Here is a 20,226-nt window from a genome sequence, read left to right as displayed (position 1 = left end):
GGTGTCCCCACCAAAATGCCGCCAAAAATCGGCGGCATTTCAGCGGTAGCGCTTCTTGATGTTGCCGCTTCTCGGCAGCATTTCAGCAGCTGTTTGTCCGGAGGCCAGTAGGCGGGCGCACATGGATGCCTCAGCAGGCACCATGGCGCCCGCAGGCACCGCTTTGGGGACCCCTGCTCTAGGCTCTAACTACATAGTTCTCATTTAGTTTAAGCACAATCTGATGCCTTGTCTTCTCTGGGATTTTGCCTCACGTTAGTTAACTTGAGTTAGGAACATACCTTCTTTTCCCAGGGAAGATAAGGCTTTTGTCTTCTGGTGAATTAGCACAGGCACAGAGACTGACTTGAATTATAATTCATATTGTTATATTCACAGAGAACCTAGAAAATGTATAGTAAAAGTCTATGAACCAAATTATTTTGAAAATAGCCACTTAAACTATGCACACACTTCGCTTGTGCCCCTGCAGAAAAGCATCTAATTCTAAACATAGGAGTTGCATGCACATTTTAAGATCCCTGGTTAAAAATCAGCAGAGGGTCCTGTGGCACCTTTGAGACTAACAAGTATTGGAAGCATAAGCTTTCGTGGGTAAGAACCTCACTTCTTCAGATGCAAGCTTGCATCTGAAGAAGTGAGGTTCTTACCCACGAAAGCTTATGCTCCCAATACTTCTGTTAGTCTCAAAGGTGCCACAGGACCCTCTGTTGCTTTTTACAGATTCAGCCTAACACGGCTACCCCTCTGACACTGGTTAAAAATGAAACTTGTGACTTACTGCATTTCTTGAAATATAATCAAAATGTTATGTCACTACTTATAGATAGAGGAGAAGAAGAAAGGTTAGAGCATGTGAAATTTTTATATTCAGCCAGTAATTTCCTTGAATAAATCTCTCTTTCAAAAAAGTTGGTTCTCATAGTAAAATAAATGGGAGTCATGCAGCTAAAATCTGTATGCAGCTTTGAAAATTGGAATGGTTAAAAACCTAATAGACTGGTGGCCAGATGAGTAATTGGATGTATAATTAAGAAGCAGGGTTGAAATAAAAAGAAAGAAAGTATGATGGCTATTAGAGAACCTGGTAGTGAAAGAAACCTGACTGAATTGCTTAAGTGTAACATACACAAAGCATGTGTCTTCTATATTACAAGGAACTTTTGTACAATATTTGCTTAAGGTACCAGCTAAAGGGATTTTACCTAAAAGGATTAAAACCTGTGCCATCTTCTGAAGTCCATGAGTATTGACAGTGGCACTCCTGAACCACTGGTACAAACACCAGGCTGTAAGGGGGAAAAAAAGAAAAAGCCACAGTCATTTGTATAGTTCCATGGAATGGAAAATATGCAAATAATTAAAGATGGCTGCTTTGCATTCTTTCGAGACTGAATTTATTTAGGGTCACTCAGTGTGTGTTGCATGAACTGATTCTAACCTTCCTGTTTGCTCAAAGCACCCAGAAGTTCCCCTTTATGATAATGTTTTCACCCCTCAGCTCACAGAGAACCGAGAAGCACAGTCAAGTCTGTAAGTCTGACGTGTGCAGGTAACTTTATGCTTTGTGGCAAGATATTGATGTGAATCTGTAGCACCAATATCATTTTTGCTCAAGAGAGATTAGATTGCTTTCAGGATAGTTGTCTCATTCACACATGATGTCACACCCCAGTAGGCTATCTGTTGTGAATGGAGTTTGATATTTTGATATTTACAATGTAATGTGTTACACCTAGGTGCTTTGCTATTGAAGTAGGATTTTAGGCAGTAGATCCATCAGGAATGCAACACTCTTAACTCTTTCTCTTCTTTATCTTATAGTCAAGGAACTTGAAATACATTCTTTTCTATTAAGACTGTATAGCATCCACAAGGAACTTTAGAAGAGAAGGAGGTGGCAGGGGTGGGGAGGGTGGCATGGAATTTGGAGATAGACAGGAGTAATAGAAACAAGATAAAGGGAGACAAAGGCAAGGAAAGATAATGAAAGCCCAGCAGGAAGGTCAGCCCTTGAGAACTGTTTCATATTTCATGCTTTGCGCTCGCACTCTCTGAAGAGTTCCACATAATGGTACGTAAATGTGTCTCAATATGGTATATAGTGTACTGAATAAGTAAGCAAAAATCACACATTCTGCATTTCCCCAAAAAGCTGTGGGGGAGAATCTAATCCCAGTTTAGTTCATTTCTAGGAAAAAAGACAATTTCCATTTCTTAATTTTCATTTTATTTATTTAGCATAGGGGATGGGAACATAGGGGACATTAATTATATGAAATAAAGCACTATCAGAACAAGGATGACATTTTTTACTAGAATGCTATTTTAAAAGTACAATTTAATTAATTTCTGGCCTAAAGAACTTGACAATGTTATTTTATATTTAATTTTAAGATCTGTAATTAACCTAATAATGCTCATTCTAGATTTAGTCATTTAATCTGTACTGGGCCAAGAATAAAGTGCTTACTTAATCACTTTTTAATTATAGGAAAATAATACAATCGATTTAGATTAGGTTCACTTGGCAAGGATGTTAATATTTTGAGAATTTTTTTACTACATTATTAGAATATTTGTGCTGAAAAGGTACTGATCTTCCATTGTGAATTTCATGCAGTTTTAAATATCAATTTATATTCTGTCTAGATTACTTTACACAGTTGTAAGGGCTTCAATTTCAGTACACCTGCTATCAGTAGGTGTATTGTCAGGTTAAAATTTTTTTTTTTTTTTTTTTTTTTTAAAAGAGACCTGTAGAACTAACACTTGTATTCCCAGCCACAAAAATTAAAAAGCATGAGACAGGCTCCCAAAAAACATGATTAAAAAAAGAAATAGGTTTTATTTTTATTTTTTTGGTCTCCTACTTTTTGAACTTTTAGTGTTCACATTTTCAAGCTTTCCTTTGCAACCATGAGACTTATACATTTATTTATTTATTTTAAATCACAGGTCTGATGTTCATGTATTAACGTGATTCTACAAGCCTGCGGCCATAAAAAAAATCCGTATGAAAAGCTGGTTTCTGTATTTTCAAAAATGTAATGAGATACTTGTTTTGTGAATCTTTTCATTTAATTACATAAAACTTAAATTTGGAGGCTAAATTATATGACCGTATCCCTTGATGAATTTTGTAATCTCCAAATAGAAATAAATATCGTTAGCAGAAGCTGAAAACATTACTGGGCAATCTATTTATCTGAATAGTTTGCTCAGCAAGCTGGGTTTGGCCTGAGGATATAGCTACAGAAACTGCAGATAAACATCACATGTAATACTTCTGAATACCTATGTTTCTGATTTTTATCAAGAGCAAAAGGAGATAATTTGTGAACCAATGAACTTGCAGTTCTTATAGTGTCTTACTCAGCTGATCAGACCGCAAGATGGGGAGAAATCGTTACACAGATCTGAATTTTCTTGTTTCTCAGGAACATAATTTCCTCTAGGCCCACCCACAACTGTGTATATTAAGGCCATAATAAGCTGATGACCCTTCTGTTTTATATGTGCCTGCCCTGTCCTGTAGACTGATATTAGAACAACATTAATCCTTGTGAAAAATGATGCACTATTTAAAATAATTTAAATAACTGTTTTTCCTAAAACATTAAGCAGTGCGATTGAACTCAGTGATTGTTTTGTCTTGGCTTCTTTTTGAAAAAAAATTGTTTAAACACAGTCTAGGGAAAACAGCTTAAGATACTGTAGGTTTTTATTAAGAAATAAGAAGGCAGAATTTTATTTAAAATCTTATATAAATAAAACTGTATATTTTTAGCCTTGGTTCTGCAAACTTTTGTTGTGTGTATTTGTTATGAAAGCGAAGGATTACTAGTACTGGTTAGAGCCACAAATAATGGTGTCAGGACCTGTGCAAATTTTTTACACAGTTCTGCTAATGTAACTTAATCCTGACCAGTGACACATCTGTTACTCAAATCTTAGGCTTGTCTCAGACAGACAGTGCTGGTTGTACAGAGTTGTGTGGTGGTTGTGATGTGAATGCTGGACGCTAGGTGAAAAGCTAGAGCATTAGGACCTGATCCAATGCCCATGGAATCAGTGGGAGTTTTACCATTGACTTCCATGGGCACTGGATTAGGTCCTTAACCACTTGAATCACCTCAGTCTCTTGGGCAAATTCTCAAGACTTAGTATGTTAAATTTTATATGTTTGATGAAATCATGTAGTCACTGTGTTCAGAAAAGGTAGGAAGAACTTTTATGAGTCACCTTACTCCCCCTCCCCCAATAAAATAGCAAAATAACAAAAATGTAAGTTTTTAACATTTTCTTGTTGGTTTAGACTAGGAAACTGGAGTGCTGTTCCAACAGCTGTTAATTGCTTGTTTAATTAGTATTTTGGTTTTCAGGATGCATATCACCAGGTGTATACAGACAAATGTCAACACTTTGCCTCCTTCCCCACCCCCCAGTAGAAGAAGACATGTGCCTTATTTTCAGCAAGCCCTGTTTTTGTTTTTGTTTTTGTTTTTTTGCGGAGTCTGCACACCTGAACTTATGTTTCTTGTCTTCTTTCTTTGTTTTCAGTTACTGCATTTTTTGTTCTCTTTTTTTTAAAAAAAAAAAAGAGGAGGAAATTTACCTTCTGGTATGGGGACCATTTAACATTGGAAAACTCATAACTTTCAAATTAGCAAACACAAGGATCTGGTGGCATGAGGTTCCTGTTTTGTACCTAGCACATGAAGGCCATGCTTTGGTCTATGCCGCTAAGGTCTGATCCGATTCCCATTCTAGCCAATGGAGAGACTAAGGCCTTGTCTACACTGCCACTTTACAGCGCTGCAACTTTCTCGCTCAGGGATGTGAAAAAACACCACCCTGAGTACTGCAAGTTTCAGCACTGTAAAGTGGCAGTGTAGACAGTGCACCAGTGCTGGGCCTTTGTGGGGGTAGTTTTTTAACAGCGCTGGGCGAGAGCTCTACACAGTGGCAGCACTTTAACGTTGCTAGTGAAGACATACAACTCCAACTCAAGTGAATGTGAGGGTATCTGATCGTTCACACTTGTACTGGATGCTTCATTGTGTTAAACTTGTTTTAAGTAAAGGAATTTGTTGAAATAGATGATAATTTTTGTTTTTAAGGATTTCTGTGGGTTCATTGCAAGTCAGGACATATTGTTGGGCCTGTTACCAAATGGGGTTGTGCCATGTGCAGATGGGGGCGTGGCAATCCCTAGTGCATGCAGATGCCAGTTTGCTCTGCGCAGCATGACCTCACATATGTGGTGCATGCAAGGTCATGATGCATGGAGGATAACATTTTGCTTTACAAAATGGCATCCTCCATGCTGTCTGGGGTCCTGGCAGGACCTTTACTTCATTAAAATTGGGTGGTGTCTGCAAAAGGTTTAGGAACCCCTAACTTAAACGACTATAAAATTATAATATTACAGCTTGGTCTACACAAATTAGATCAGCATAGCTCCGTTGCTCAGGGTTGCACAGGTTCTGTGCCATAGCTGTGCAGCGGTAATAGCTGTAGTGTAGACATGACTTACATGTATACATATCAGAAATATTTATATGCAAAAGTTACTCAAACTTACTTGTTTGCAGGACTGAAGTCATATATATGTATGTACATCCACCATTACACAACTCAGAAACCTAAATGAAATAAAACAGGCAAGGTTTTTACAGGAACAACAGAAAACAATGTTATGAGTCCCCCCCCCCCCCCCCTACTGGATTTGTTTTGTTAATTATTTAACACATTCTTAAAGCATTGTTTACAATATTTGTATTCTGTTTCAGAAACAGTAAACGAGATGCCTGTTAATTTCATCTTTCCTAGAAAAGCTGGAACTAACCTGGTGAATGTGTAAAGGACAAAGTCAGTAGAGAGAAATTTTATTAGCCAGCTCCTATTAGGATATTCCAAACAATGGCTACTATAACATTAATAAAAAGCTACTAAAAAGTAGTTTTCTGAATTTTTTAAAGGTTCATATTACAATAACATATAATTTCATCACCAGGTTGACTTATGGAAGGCAGCTTGTGGGGAAATATTTTAATAGATTCTCTCAAGTAATTTTACATTCTGGAAAAGCAGTATGATGTTGAGTACAGCTTGACAGATGTTGTGGAGTGTTCTAATTTTTGGTTTGGACTTGTTTATTCTTACATGAGGTGTTTTCTTGCATATGTTCATTTTGAGTCTGTTTAGTTCTCTCTTTGTTGTTCTTTGTGAATAATTGCACTGTAGTATTTTCTTCTGAAGCTGCTATGAAATTCTCTGTTTCTGTAGATGAGTATATCTCGATCATTCTTCTCTGCTTGTGGTAAAGTAACAATTCAACAATAATGGAACCATTTGTCATGGGGTGGGGTGAGGTGGGGGGAAGTTGATTTTGAAGTAGGAAATAAGAAGTCATGACTTTTGTCTTTCTGTATTTTTACTCTTGTGAGCAGTTCTGGTTGTCACATGGAGCTATTGGGAAGCTCAGGAGCTTGCCTTATGTCACCATGATTTGTTGCCATTTTTATGGGCCAACTGCTGGAATAAGGATTTACTATTAAAGGAATGCCTGAATTTTCTGTTCTATTGGTGTGCTTTGTATTTAACTACTTAAATATCAGGCAAGACCATTTTTGTTTCAGTAAAATGCTTTGCTAAACTGTTACAGATAAGTGTGCAAGACTACCTGACTTCTTATTAGTAGATAATCATGGCTGGCATTTAGATTTTTTGTTGTTGTTTTTGCTAGAAAACTTTAGTGAGATGTTTCCCTTTGTCTCTGTAGTTATCAGAGACTGTTACAGACGATTGCTGTACTCGAGGCTCAACGTACTCAAGCAGTTCAAGACCTTGAAAGTTTAGGCAGACACCAGAGAGAAGCACTGAAAAATCCCATTGGATTTGTGGAAAGACTCCAAAAGAAGGTATACAATAGGCATTTCTTAAGTTTTACGGAATTTTTTTTATAACAATTAACTCATCACCTATTAAAAACTAGTGTATTTTATATATACCTGTGTAAATATTAAAAGGCTTAAATTCTTTCTGTAGTGAGAGAAAACTGCCCTCTGTTCAGGTTTGATGATTGGTTAAATGTTGGTTAAACCTATAAAATACAAGTAATTTTGAAAAATTTGTTAAGGACACATTTTTATAAGAATATAAAACTCATCTTGTCTTCAAGCTTTCAATGCATATGGGCTTTTCAAGACTTCTATGATTAGAAAGAAAGCATTTTGCAGTAGGGAATGATATAAAGAAATCATGACCTTTGTCACCGAAGAGACTTAACTGCTTTGAGTTCCATTTCAGGTTAGGGTACTTTTAAACGGAGATTGTGAGCAGGAAATGTAGTTTGTAAACTGAAAGCAAAATGAGCTATAAAGGCATACCTCAAACCAGGAGAGTGCCAGTGATTATATCAAGCTAGTGTACATGTGTGGAGGAGGGTGAATTTCAGTAAAGAAATAGATTTCATTTTCAAAAGTTTAAAAGGAAGTTATAACAACAGTAACAGGGAAAAACAAATTTTTAAAAGTCTTAATAGTTTCTTTTTTAAATGAAAGCAATGACTGACTTATGCTATGATAGCAGCATATCTCTCAATGAAGGAGAGATGTTGGTTCTGGGAGATGCCCTTTCCATAAGCTAGTATAAACTTGGGGCCTGATCCAGAGGCCACTCAATTCAATGGTTGTCTTTCCATTGATTTCTGTGAGTGTTGAATTGATTTCTATGCAAGTTATAGTTGTGATTCATCTGGCATCCAAGCACTGTGCTCTGGCAACCATATCAGCCAGTCCTTGGAAAACATTAATGCCTGTTGCAGAGCATTTCATGTATTTTCCCATCTTGGCCCAAAGAAATTATGCCAAATGGGTGTGTGTGTGTGTATGTGTATGTGTATGTGTGTATTGAGCATTGCCAGCAATTGTATTGTGGGCAGAAGGCAACAAAATCAATTTAACAGTAAAAATACTATATAAGTCATTTATATTATAGTAGACATTTACGTTTGCATGTTGATGTGATTAATCAGTTCTGATAACTGGGTTCCTTTTAGTTCTCATTAGTCTGCTGTGTTTGCTTGCAGGAGTAAAGGTCTGGGTATACTGTATGTTTTTTTAATATTTAACAAATCAATGAAGATAGACAGTAACAGGATATGAAAATCAGAAATACTGGGCTGCAACTATTCAATGTAATTTTTAAACTCCATGTCCAATAAACCATCATTGACCGTGCCGCTGCATATTTTATATGCCCTGCTGTGTATCGCTCTTTGAAAATGCTTTCCCTATATAAAGAATATGTGCTGCATGGCACTTAAATATACAAACTTTGAGTCCTGCTGTTAGCTAAAAACAGATCCAGGATTTCTGTGGTTCCAAATCCTTTCATTTGGATGTTCAGTGACTGCATTAAGTATTGCTTCTCATTTTGATTCTTTCAGGTTGATATAGGGCTTCCATATCCTCAAAGAGTTGTCCAGTTGCCTGAGATTGCCTGGGACCAATATACCACCAGCCTTGGAAACTTTGAGAGAGAATTCAAAAACCGGAAACGTAACAGTAGGAGAGCGAAGCTGATTTTTGACAAAGGTAAGTGGAAAACTAAGTGTATATTATAGGAAAAAATAACCTGCTGTGTTGGTTTAATAACTCTTTCTTTATGTTGCTTGTAGTAGGTTTGCCTGCAAGACCAAAAAGCCCTTTGGATCCCAAGAAGGATGGAGAGTCCATTTCATACTCGGTGTTGCCTTTAAGTGATGGCCCTGAAGGTTCTACAAACAGCCGCCCACAGGTAAATGTTATAAAAAAGAAAGTAGGCAACATTTTACAAAATAGTAACTTTAACATGGATTACTTATTAATACTAGATTATGCGGGTAGTGTTAAAATTGTTATAATAAATTTAATGCCTCCGTTTCCAAATGTTCAAAAATTCAGTCATCAAAACACTTGGTGATGTCATCTTTTCATGTGACCAAGTCAGATAACTTTTTTCTGTCCTCTACCAAAATAATGTTTTCATGTATGTTTTTCTTTTACTTGGGTGGAAAAAGGGTTAAAGTCAAGTTATCCTAACTTTTTTTCTAAAGTCCTATTCCATGTTATATACTGTATTTAAGCAGATGATAAGAGGGCGACTTTGCGATGAGACCAAACCCGAAACTTTTAACCAGCTGTGGACTGTAGAAGAACAGGTAATGGGAAACCCTAGCTAGCTCGTAGACCATTTTGTAACCGTACAGTGATGTTCACCAAAATAAACTCAAATTGTATAGTAACGTTTAAAGTGCATAACGCTTTGGAGTCAAAGATAACATGTATGTATTTATTCATGTTTTGCACCAGTTTGATTTGATTTTTTTTTTATAGTGACAAGCCATGCCCCTTCTAGATAAGGTGAATTAATGTTTATGATCTTGTCTTGTGCTTGGTTTAGAAAAAACTTGAACAATTACTCCTGAAGTACCCACCAGAGGAAGTAGAATCCCGACGGTGGCAGAAGATAGCTGATGAACTGGGAAATCGAACTGCAAAACAGGTAATGGGGAATTCTCGTGTAGACATTCTCCTGTAGACATTCCAGGAAATACTAGAGGGAGCAGGTGTCAGCTGGTCTTTTGCCTAGTTTCTTCAGTAATGGAATTCTTATGTAGGATTTGCCTTGCAAAAGTCATGTCAATTCATAAAGAGACAAGGATTTTTTAAAACGGTAAAATATATTTTGGTTGGAACAGAATTGATTGCTTCTGGGGGAAGAAACCTCACCAACAAATTCTTTGCTTGTGTTTAGTGGCTATGCCCCGGGACTACTGACATCAATTATTCATCCTGGGGATGTTGAAATAGATACAAAAAGGAGTTGCCCACTCTCCATTTGGAGATTTTAAAAAACTGATCTGACCATAATAAATTTAGGGCTCTTTGTTAGGACTCTTAAATGTGAAATTGTATTAATTTTTAATAAATGCCCACAAACCATGATTAAGCTGTCAGGTCTAATTGTTGTGACCGTGGCCCTGTGCAAGACCGGATTAACTCTCCTGTGGGCCAGGGGCTATTAGATTTTGTGGGGCCCCTGTATACAAGTCTTTTTCCTGGGAGGGAGTTGGATGCAGGAGGGGGCTCTGGGCTGGTGCAGAGTGTTGGGGTGAGGGGTGTGGGCTGTGGGAGGGAGTTTGGTGCAGGAGGGGGCTCCGGGCAGGGGAAGGGAATTGGGGCACAGGAGGGGGTGTGAGGTGCAGGCTCCAGCTGGGAGGCACTTATCACAGGCGGCTCCCAGCCAGCAGCGCAACAGGGCTCAGGCAGGCTGCCTGCCTGCCATAGCCCCACGCCACTCCTGGAAGCAGCCGGCTACTGGCATGTCTCTGCATGCCCCTGTGGGGAGGGGGACACCGTGTCTCCGTGCGCTGCCTGCACCCGCAAGCACCGCCCCCGCAGCTCCCATTGGCCAAGGGAACTGCAGGGGTGGTGCTGGGGGCGGGGGCAGCATGCGGAGCCGCCTCATTCATACACACACACCCCACACCCTCCCGCCAGGGGCCAGCCACTTCCAGGAGCAGCATGGGGCCAGGCCCGCAGGCAGCCTGAGTGCCCCTTTTAGCAGCCCGGAGATCGCTGCCTGTGATTTAGTTTTGCGGGGCACTCTGAGCCGGGGCCCCCAGCTGCAGCCCCTAAAGCCCCTGTCTTAATCCAGCCCTGGCCCTGTGACATTGTTTTCAAAATACAGCAACACCAGTTGCTGACAGATTCATTTACTTTTAACTCCTATTGTAAGTTACTGTGAATGCATAATATCTACTGTTGTCTTTCCAGCAGAAAGAGACCGTATGAGGGACAGGTTCTTCTTCAACACTGTAGAATGGGCAAATATGTCTATGTTCTGAGACCATGTACATGATCAGACACAGAATCTTTAATGCAATTTCAGAATCAGAAACTTAACTGCTGTGCTCAACCTCCAATTTTTTTTACTCTTTGCAGAAGAAGAACGTAGACATTTGCCTTTTATAAATATTACATAAAGTTTAGAATGTCGGGTTTCTCTGAAGTTTGTATTTTTCTTTAAGCACTTCAGGCAAACATTAGATTTTTAGTGGGTATTTGAATTCCTTATTTAAAAGTCACACCGTATTTATTTATTCATCTAACACTTAATTAACTTATCTTGTTTCTTTTAGGTTGCCAGCAGGGTGCAAAAGTATTTCATAAAACTGACTAAAGCTGGCATTCCGGTACCAGGCAGAACTCCAAACTTATATTTATACTCCAAAAAGGTAAGACAACATTATAGCAGAAGACTTCATATTTGCATGTGCATTTACATGCAAATTAGTTTTGAAAATACTAAGGATCCTACTTTAAAGTGTGGAATGGAACCTTTTTATTAAATAGACTGCTAATCCCAAGTTACATGTATCTATTATTTCACTGACAGAGGTACTTTTTACTGCTGTTAGCACCAGAGAGCAAGCTGGATTCTATTCTGGTTTGCACATCAACAGTTGTTTTAAGTAAGTAAGTACCTGTTGTAGAGTCTTTATTGGTGATGAAGTGCCAGCCAGAAGCACACATTTGAGTTTGCAGGGCTGGCAGGTTTGTTTACTCTCTTCCCCCCACAGCACATGCACACATAAACTGAGTATATTTGAGTAATTGAAGACAAAAAATATAGAATCCCAGCAATGGCATTTTCACAGTTATCTTTCAGAGAAGAACAAAACTTTAAATTGATAAAAATTAAAAAACATGGAAGATGACTTTTCACAAAAATTAGTATATTTAAACTACCACAGCCATAGAGTTAACACTGAAACTGAATGCTTTTCTCAAGCCTGCAACTCCTCTAAGATGTAAGATCATCCACAATTATTGTACATCACATATAATTTTACTTCGTAAGCTGTTTGTGAACAAATCTCCACCCCTCCCAATCCCGTCCCCCTTGAATACAGTGTTGCTCTTGGAATGGTAGAGAAAAGAATAAGAATAGAAGGATAAATTCAGTGATGTTTCTGAGAATTCTTCCTAGTACTGGGAAGAGAAGAGAAACTCAAATATGTATTTAAAATAGTCATATGGACTGATGTATGCCGTGTTGTTGTAACCATGTTGGTCCCAGGATATTAGAGATATAAGGTGAGTGAGGTAATATCTTTTATTGGACCAACTTCTGTTGGTGAGAGAGACAAGCTTTCAAGCTTAACAGAGCTCCTCTTCAGAAGCTTGAAAGCTTGTCTCCCTCACCAACAGAAGTTGGTCCAATAAAAGATAGTATCTCACCCACCTTGTCTCTCTAATATGGATTGATATAATTTTATGTGGCACCAAGATGCTGTTGTGATGGTCATAGGATATTAACAAAAACAACAAGCAGTCCGGTGGCACCTTAAAGACTAACAGATTTATTTGGGCATAAGCGTTCATGGGTAAAAAGCCCACTTCTTCAGATTCATGGAGTGAAAATTACAGATGCAGGCATTATATACAGACACACAAAGAGAAGGGAGTTACCTCACAAGTGGAGAACCAGTGTTGAAGGTCAGTTCAGTCAGGGTGGATGTAGTCCACTCCCAATAATTGATGAGGAGGTGTCAATACCAAGAGAGGGAAAATTGCTTTTGTAGTGAGCCAGCCACTCCCAGTCCCTATTCAAGCCAAATTGATGGTCTTAAGTTTGCAAATGAAATGTAGTTCTGCAGTTTCTCTTTGAAGTCTGTTTCTGAAGTTTTTTTGTTCAAGTATGGCTACTTTTAAATCTGTTATAGAATGTCCAGGAAGACTTCAGGGTCTTCAAAATTTTCAAAGGTGGGTGGAGTAATGTCCACAAAATCTATTCACACCAGATAACTCTGCTAAAACATGTATTTGCAATTGTAGGCCCGAATCCTGTAAAGATTTATGCACATGGCATCAATGTGTAAAGATAAGCACATATATGTCTTAGCAGCATCAGATCCGTAATCAAGAACGCTCTCCATCAGAGTTATTTTTGCAAACAACCTTTCAGAAGAAGCTAATGTTGCTGCCACTTTGAAAACTTAAAAATCAGCATTCTTTTGTCCATTCATATCTAATTACTATGCTTGAGGACAAAGGAGGTGGATTTTTTCCCCTTCAGTTTAAGTTTTAATAGAAAACAATTGTATTGTTGAACATGAGCACAAAACAGTACTACTGAATGTGAGCAGACTGTGGCCCATTGCATCTGCTGTGTAACCATAATATTAATTTCTTCATGGGTAGTTTTGTAATTCTTTTTAAAATATTTATTTAAAATTTTTCCCAAGTTTACAGAGATTGTCTAAGTTCCTTAGCATTGTGCTACTCTTTAAATATCAAGTATTATATCAGGGCTGAAAACGGAACTGATGTTGAATTTTATATTAACTTATAAAATTGTGATATTTATAATGGAAACCCTACCATACTGCTTTTCTAAAATAGATGAAACATATTTATGTCTGTTTTCATGGTAGTATTCAGATTCTAGCTCTGAACACTAGATTCATACTGGTACAGTGCATTGTTCCCAGGTTCACTCCAGCCTGCTGTCCTGCAGGGGTGTGGGCTCTCTACGCGCTCAACACTTGTAACCAATAAAAAATATAATAATTGGAGGGGGGGAAATTAAGTTTTACTGCAGATGGGGGAATTGAACTCTGTCTACTAATAGCGTTGTCTACTTAGAGCAGTGTTCCTCAAATTTGGCCACGGTGGCCGCATGTGGCCACCAGGGACTCTTCTTGCGGCCACAGCCTCCTGGGCGGTGATTGGGGGGGAAGTCAGCAATGGTTGGGCCCTGCCCACCTCTGGAGACACAAGAGCTGGAGGAGCAGGCAGCCAGTGAGTTCCCCACCTTCCCAGGGCTGATGGGGTCAGGCTTCAGCCTAGGGTGGAGGGTGGAAGGCTCCAGTCACGGGGCTTCAGGCTCTGTTCCCCGGCCGTATAGTGGCAGGCTGTGGCCCAAACGTCACTCCCTCCTCCAGTGCACATATTTAAAAAAAAAGGGGGGGGGGTGGAAGCGGGGGGCAAACAAAACAAGCAAAAGACATAAGAAAAAAGACAAGAACATACAAAACACCTTATTTGTGCTTCTATTCTGTTTGGGTCCAGTAAAGAATAGAGACAACTGTACATTATTTTTATTATTGAGTCTGGAAAAATAATCCTACATAAATTACAATGATGTGGACATGTATAAGTGCATATTTATTTGTTTTTCCTAAGGTTAATTATGGTAAGTATTTTAGGAAAACTTGTCAGAGTGGCCCACCAGCAAGAGATGGTGGCTGCATTCTGAGGCCACCAAATTTTTTTTTGTGAAAACCCCTGATCTAGGCAAACTTATTAGTCAGATATTAGACAGACTTATGTTCAGTGCAGGGTAGGAGCTGGTGGTCGTGATACATGTAGGCACTAATGACATAGGGAAGGGTAGGAGACAGGTCCTGGAGGCCAAATTTATGCTGCTAGGAAAGAGGTTAAAGTCCAGGATCTTCACAGTAAGATTCTCTGAAACACTTCCTGTTCCATGCGTAGGACCAGAAAGACAGGCAGAACTGCAGGGTCTCAATGTGTGGATGAGACGATGGTGTGGGGAAGAGGGTTTTAGATTTATTAGGCACTAGGGAACCTTTTAGGAAAGAGGAACCTATACAGAAAGGATGGGCTCCACCAATACCGAAATAGAACCAGACTGCTGGCATATAAAATTAAAAAGATTGTAGAGGATTTTTTAAACTAAGGGCTGGGGGAAAGCCAACAGGTGTGGCAGAGCCAGGAATAGAACACAGGTCTCTTGACTCCAAACTGCCATAGGCCAAACAGCCTCTTTTCAATTTTTGACTCTGCCACAGTGTTTCTGTGTGACCTTGTCACTTCATCTCTTTGTGCTACAGAGCCTAATCTGTAAAATGGGGATAATTCTGCTTCCTCTTTTTCTTTTGTCTATCTTATTTATTTAAATTGTAAGCTCTTCAGGGCAGGGACTGTTTATTACTAGGGGTTTATCTAAAATAGGAGTGTGTCACAGTGTTTTCTATTATCTGTTCCATACATAAATAATCTCCAAGGCGTAATGTATTAATCTCTCAAATGAATGCTCCCAGAACACTTGTACTAGGCTCAGAAGTGGATGCTGTGTGAAAATTTGTGGGAAAGATAAGAGATCACATATAAAAATTATAAACATTTTGTCTACAGGTTTTATTGGTAGTAATTTCTTACTACAAAAAATAGTTTCTGAGGAATCTGATCTAAACATTATATGTTATTTTTCTACTACAGTCTTCAAGCAGGCGACAGCACCCCCTAAATAAACATCTCTTCAAACCTTCAACTTTCATGACATCCCATGAACCTCCAGTTTATATGGATGAGGATGATGACAGATCCAGTTTTCAGAGCCATATGGATGCTGCAGCAGAAGAGGAAGTATCGGTATGTCATTTAAACCCAAAATTGCAAAATGTCTCACGGTGTTTCTTGACTGTTTAAGTAATCATATTTGGAAAAAGTGTCCTTACTTAAACATTGTCACATATATATTAAACTGTTGTGAATTCAGTTGCATAAGCCAGGTGGAGCAGGAGATTGAATTCTGGCACCTCTTTGATGTGAAGAGTCAAGTACAGAAAATTCAGGGAAAGTCCAAACCAAAAAAGAAACGGGGAAAAAAAAATTAATACCAAGGAAGAATTAGACACTTCCAAAAACTTGTAATTGCACGTTCACATCTTCAAAAACAGTTCAGTCACTAACTGTGAATTATTCTGAACACCATATAAAGTGTGTAGACATATTTCTGCCTAAAGTGTTGCACCAAAAGGACTAAATCCTTTCATCATTCTTTGGTATAATTGCATCCCATACTATAGATATATGGCTCTTTGTCTTACCTTAGTGGCTGGACTAATTGAGGTTAGATGCAGAGGTCCACACAGACAACCCAACCAGCAGTGTCATTATGTAATCAGTGGACTAGGTTTGAAGGCTTATAATATAAACATCTTTTCATACTTCCGTATACAATACTGTATGTAGGGAATAAATCCTACTGCTGAAGATGGGCTAGATTCTCCGCTTGTGTAAAATCAGCATGACTCCGCTGAAGTCAAAACAGAAGGATCTGGCCTGCTGAATTTATCTTTGTGAGAATGGGGGAAGGGGGTGGGGGGGGGCTTATCAGTCACAAGCCTCACCCCATAACAAAAGGTAATGACATGGTCCAGTACAGATCAGTTTTTCTCAGTGACTTTGTGACATGTACTGCATTTTCTTCATCTTAAATTGTTAGATACTCCTGGATCCATTGTTCAGTCCCAGCCACATCTCTTGTCTTCAGACATGCTCTGTCTTCTCCTTGTGACTTAATTTCTGAGCTCTCTGGGACATCTCTCTCCCATCCCCTACCAGCATATCTGATAACTTACTATTTTTCCATATGAATCTTAAGAGGTGAAACAAGTATTTTTTCAAATTAATTAAATTAAAAATTAAATGTTAACATTTGCCTCTCTTTATCTTAGCAAATCTATCTGGAATCAATTGCACTTTTCTTGCGTGTGCGCAATTTTTTTATACTACATTCTACATCTGGAGTATTTATTTATTTATTTATTTATTTTGCCAAAAGTGCTTACATTTCACCCCATGATGCCACAATTATAGTAGGTTTAGGGAGCCTATATTTCAACACCAGTGTTTGTTTTCAAGTTTGCTACTAGTAGCTTTTGGTTTTGGTTTTTGCAATGGTAATGCTTGACTTAATCCTATTTTAGGAAGCGTGGCTTACCCTTTTCTTTCTTCACTAGTGCAGCATTTCAGATGGATATGTTTCTTATTTGCAGTAATGTAGAAAGAGACAGGTGAGCTCCATTACCAGAAAGATCCCATTATTAAGGCTAAGTTTTTGTCATGGATGATTTTAGTAAAAGTCACGGACAGGTCACGGGCAATAATGAAAAATTCACGGAAGCCCGTGACCTGTCCTTGACTTTTACTAAAAATACCCAGGACAAAATGTGTAGCCTGGGCAGCTGGCTGGGGGGGGCTGGGAGCTCCAGGGTCCCCCTCCTCTGGCGGCTCTAAGCTGCTGTGGCCTGGAGCTCTTGGGATCCTCCCTGCTTCCCACTGGCCAGGAGCTCCAGGGATCCCCGCTGTCGCCCACAGCGCATGGGAGCAGTGGGGATCCCCCTCGGCTGGGAGCAGCAGGGATTCCCCCGCTGCTGGGTCCCCCCTGCCGCTGGCTGTAGCAGGGAGCAGCAGGGTTCCCCCTTGCCGCCCATGGTGGCCAGGAGCGGCAGCTAGGAGCTGCAGGGGTCCCTGTGTAGGTGGCAGGGAACCTGCAGCTCCCAGCGGGCGCTGGCTGAAGTCATGGAGGTCTTTGGAAGTCACGGATTCCGTGACCTCCGTGAGTAAATTGCAGCCTTACCCATTATCAATGCAAAACGACAGTATTAGGAAAGCAAAAATATCATGCCCTGCTGACAAAATGAGTAAATTGGATTGAATTTCAGTATTCAAAGCAAGGCTCTCAGGTTATGTCTACAATTAAACACCCATGGCTGGCCCGGGTCAGCTAACTTGGGCTCGAGGATCTCAGGCTCCTGGGCTATAAAATAGTAATATAGACAGTCAGTCTCAGGCTGGAGCCCAGGCACTGGGTCTCTCTCCCCTCGCAGGGTCCCAGAGCTACACTGCTGTTTTACAGCCCCATAGCCCAAGCGCCGTGAGCCCGAGTCATCTGACACAGGCCAGACCTGGGTGTTTAATTACAGTGTAGACATACCCACAGTGGCAGTTGCGTCATCTCAGAATGATTTTGTGGGGCATCACAGTGCAACCAGCAAATAGTGGGAAGGGTTTATTTATAGTTCTTGACTCTGGAGGCACCGGTTGCTGGTCCATAGTTAAGGCTAAGGCCCCATCTACACAGGGAAATTGATTGGTATAGCTTATTCTGCATTAGCTGTGCTGGTCAACTTCCCTGTGTGGACAAGCCCTGAGTTGAGTTTTTCACATAAAGCAGGGATTCAGCTACTTCTTTATGTATGAAACATACAGCGTGTCATCCCTAAAATTTTACAGCACTTTTACTTTGAGTATAAGATTAGTTTTCTGAGAATTTCCAAGCAAGTCCATTAATTAGTTTAGGAGTTAAAATTAAGTAATTCAAAATGGGTCCTTTCCGAAATTTAGCAGCTGGTGTCAAACCTTCCCCCCCCCCCCCACCTCCTCAATGATCTTAGTAAACAAATAACACATACTCTACAAACTTCAGTATTCTTAAAACTCTCTGCTGTCTTGTGTGTAAGCTATATCTGAAGAATTTTGACGAGTGTTAATTGTCACTTTTGCCTCATTCTTCATAACTGAATGTTTCTCCTTCAGTAGGAGATAAAATATTTTAATACAGAGAATTCAACGAAGAACTATCCTCTGTCAAAACAGCTGCCATCTCCCATTGCTGTCAGTGGCTCTGAAGCAATAGCTACCTTCAGTTGGGTGGACATTTTGCGAGAGAGACCTCAGTGGAACTGTCTGTGCTTTCTGACAGCCTGGTGGGCACCATCTTCCCTGAGATAGCTTGGCACTCTCACTAAATAAAATGGGAGATGGTAGCTATTTTAAAATGAGAGAGCAAGTGATTTTTCATGAGGTTCTCTTAAGATGTTTTTATGCACCAGCTTTTGGTAGCACATAAACTTTCAGTTATGAAAAATAATGGCAAAAATGACCATTGATCTTAAATATTCATTTTCAAAAGCTACTTGTACCTTGTCTATTCCACAGAGAGGGTACAAAAGGAGAGGAAAGCTAGGGTGTGTGTATGCATGTGTATGTGCCGTGGACTAAGAGGTGCTGGAGAAAAAGGGAAATAGGGGTGTGTGCACATATGGGGTCATTCTTTAGAACTTCATATTTCCAGTGGCATAGAAGTATGCCTCCTTACCACTCCCACACTCTGGTGAACCAGGAAGTAGGACATCAGGAGTTTAAAACTGACATTCAATAAAAAATATTCAATGAAAATTTGATGCCTGTCTTGGCTCATCAGTATATTTAAATGTGACATTATCCAAAAACCCTAAACACAACAATCTTTAGGGATCTATCATTTTTGGCCTGCTTTCTCAGCTAGTTAAGGCACTTGAGCAGTCACTGGACAAAACTATCACTCCTCTGTAGAACAATGTTAAAGAGAATAAAGTCTAATTAATTTGATATAGTTTATGCTAAATTTTAATGCTCAGTTTCTTAACCTTTTACCAGATATTTGCACATAAAATAACCTAGCTTTGTATTGACAGAAACTAGCTTTTTTCCTCCATGTGTCAGTTCCCACTCAACATGTGCACAAATATATTGTATACAAATTAAAGTACATTTCTTAAATGGAATTAAAAATATGAAGTAAAAGTAAGAGGCATAATCTGTAAGCTATCTTCCTTATTAGAAGATAACCTACTGTAGCACACTGTTGTATTAATACAAATAATAGTACTAAAAATATAACTTAACCATAGATTTCTTTCCCAAAATAATTCTTGTACATCTCTTAGGTAGTTTATTCTGTCAATATTTTTCTGAAAGAAATCTGATCACAATTTTTTGTTGAAAGAAGCTAGATCTTCTCAGTAATGATATCCTCAAAGCAATGGTTTTCTTTTTTGAACAGGATGAGGAAAGTATCCCGATATCGTATCGAGAGTTACCTGAATACAAAGAATTGCTAGAGTTAAAAAAGTTGAAGAAGCAAAAACTCCAGCAGATGCATGCAGAAAGTGGATTTGTGCAGCATGTGGGCTTCAAGGTAAGGTATACCAGTGATCTGTTGTTACATTAAAACCTCAAAGATATGAACACCAGAGTTGCAGACTGACCGGTCAACCGGACACCATGTGGAACCGGAAGTAAGCAATCAGGCACATCAGGACTGCCTGTCGCCCCCGCGGGGCAGCCACTTACAGCTAGGAGGTGAAGACGCTGAGGTTCACAGGCACAGCTGTGAGCCCCCGCTGCCAGCCCAAGGCAGCCTGAGCAGGCAGAGCAGGAGTAGTGCTGCAGTCTGTGCTGCTTTCCTGTAAGCCGCAGGTGCTGTTTTCACCCCCACCCCTTGGCCAGAAGGAAGACAAACTTGCAAGCTCAGTCCAAGCCTTGGAAAGAAGCTGTCACAGCCTGAGCTGCTTATGCTGCAAGGAAGCTGCCGATG

The 20,226-nt window shown here is 39.5% G+C and overlaps 1 protein-coding gene across 12 annotated transcripts in view; it reads left to right on the top strand.

Annotated features, from left to right (window-relative positions):
• Positions 1–20,226, top strand: part of ZZZ3 (zinc finger ZZ-type containing 3) — a 98,147-nt gene that overhangs the window by 71,115 nt on the left and 6,806 nt on the right. For 3 of the 12 annotated variants that reach the window (XM_065555412.1, XM_065555413.1, XM_065555415.1), the window contains exons 3-10: positions 6,788–6,926; positions 8,456–8,603; positions 8,687–8,805; positions 9,134–9,208; positions 9,451–9,552; positions 11,192–11,287; positions 15,300–15,452; positions 19,693–19,827. In XM_065555412.1, coding sequence (XP_065411484.1) covers positions 6,788–6,926; positions 8,456–8,603; positions 8,687–8,805; positions 9,134–9,208; positions 9,451–9,552; positions 11,192–11,287; positions 15,300–15,452; positions 19,693–19,827 — 967 coding nt within the window. The remainder of the gene's footprint in view (positions 1–6,787; positions 6,927–8,455; positions 8,604–8,686; positions 8,806–9,133; positions 9,209–9,450; positions 9,553–11,191; positions 11,288–15,299; positions 15,453–19,692; positions 19,828–20,226) is intronic. The other 9 variants (XM_065555420.1, XM_065555421.1, XM_065555422.1 and 6 more) reach the window with 5 other exon arrangements.

Source organism: Chrysemys picta, chromosome 8, assembly GCF_011386835.1.
Source record: "Chrysemys picta bellii isolate R12L10 chromosome 8, ASM1138683v2, whole genome shotgun sequence".
Classification (NCBI taxonomy): Eukaryota; Metazoa; Chordata; order Testudines; family Emydidae; genus Chrysemys; species Chrysemys picta.
The sequence above is the reverse complement of the archived record's forward strand: the minus strand, read 5'-3'. Positions and strand labels throughout refer to the sequence as shown.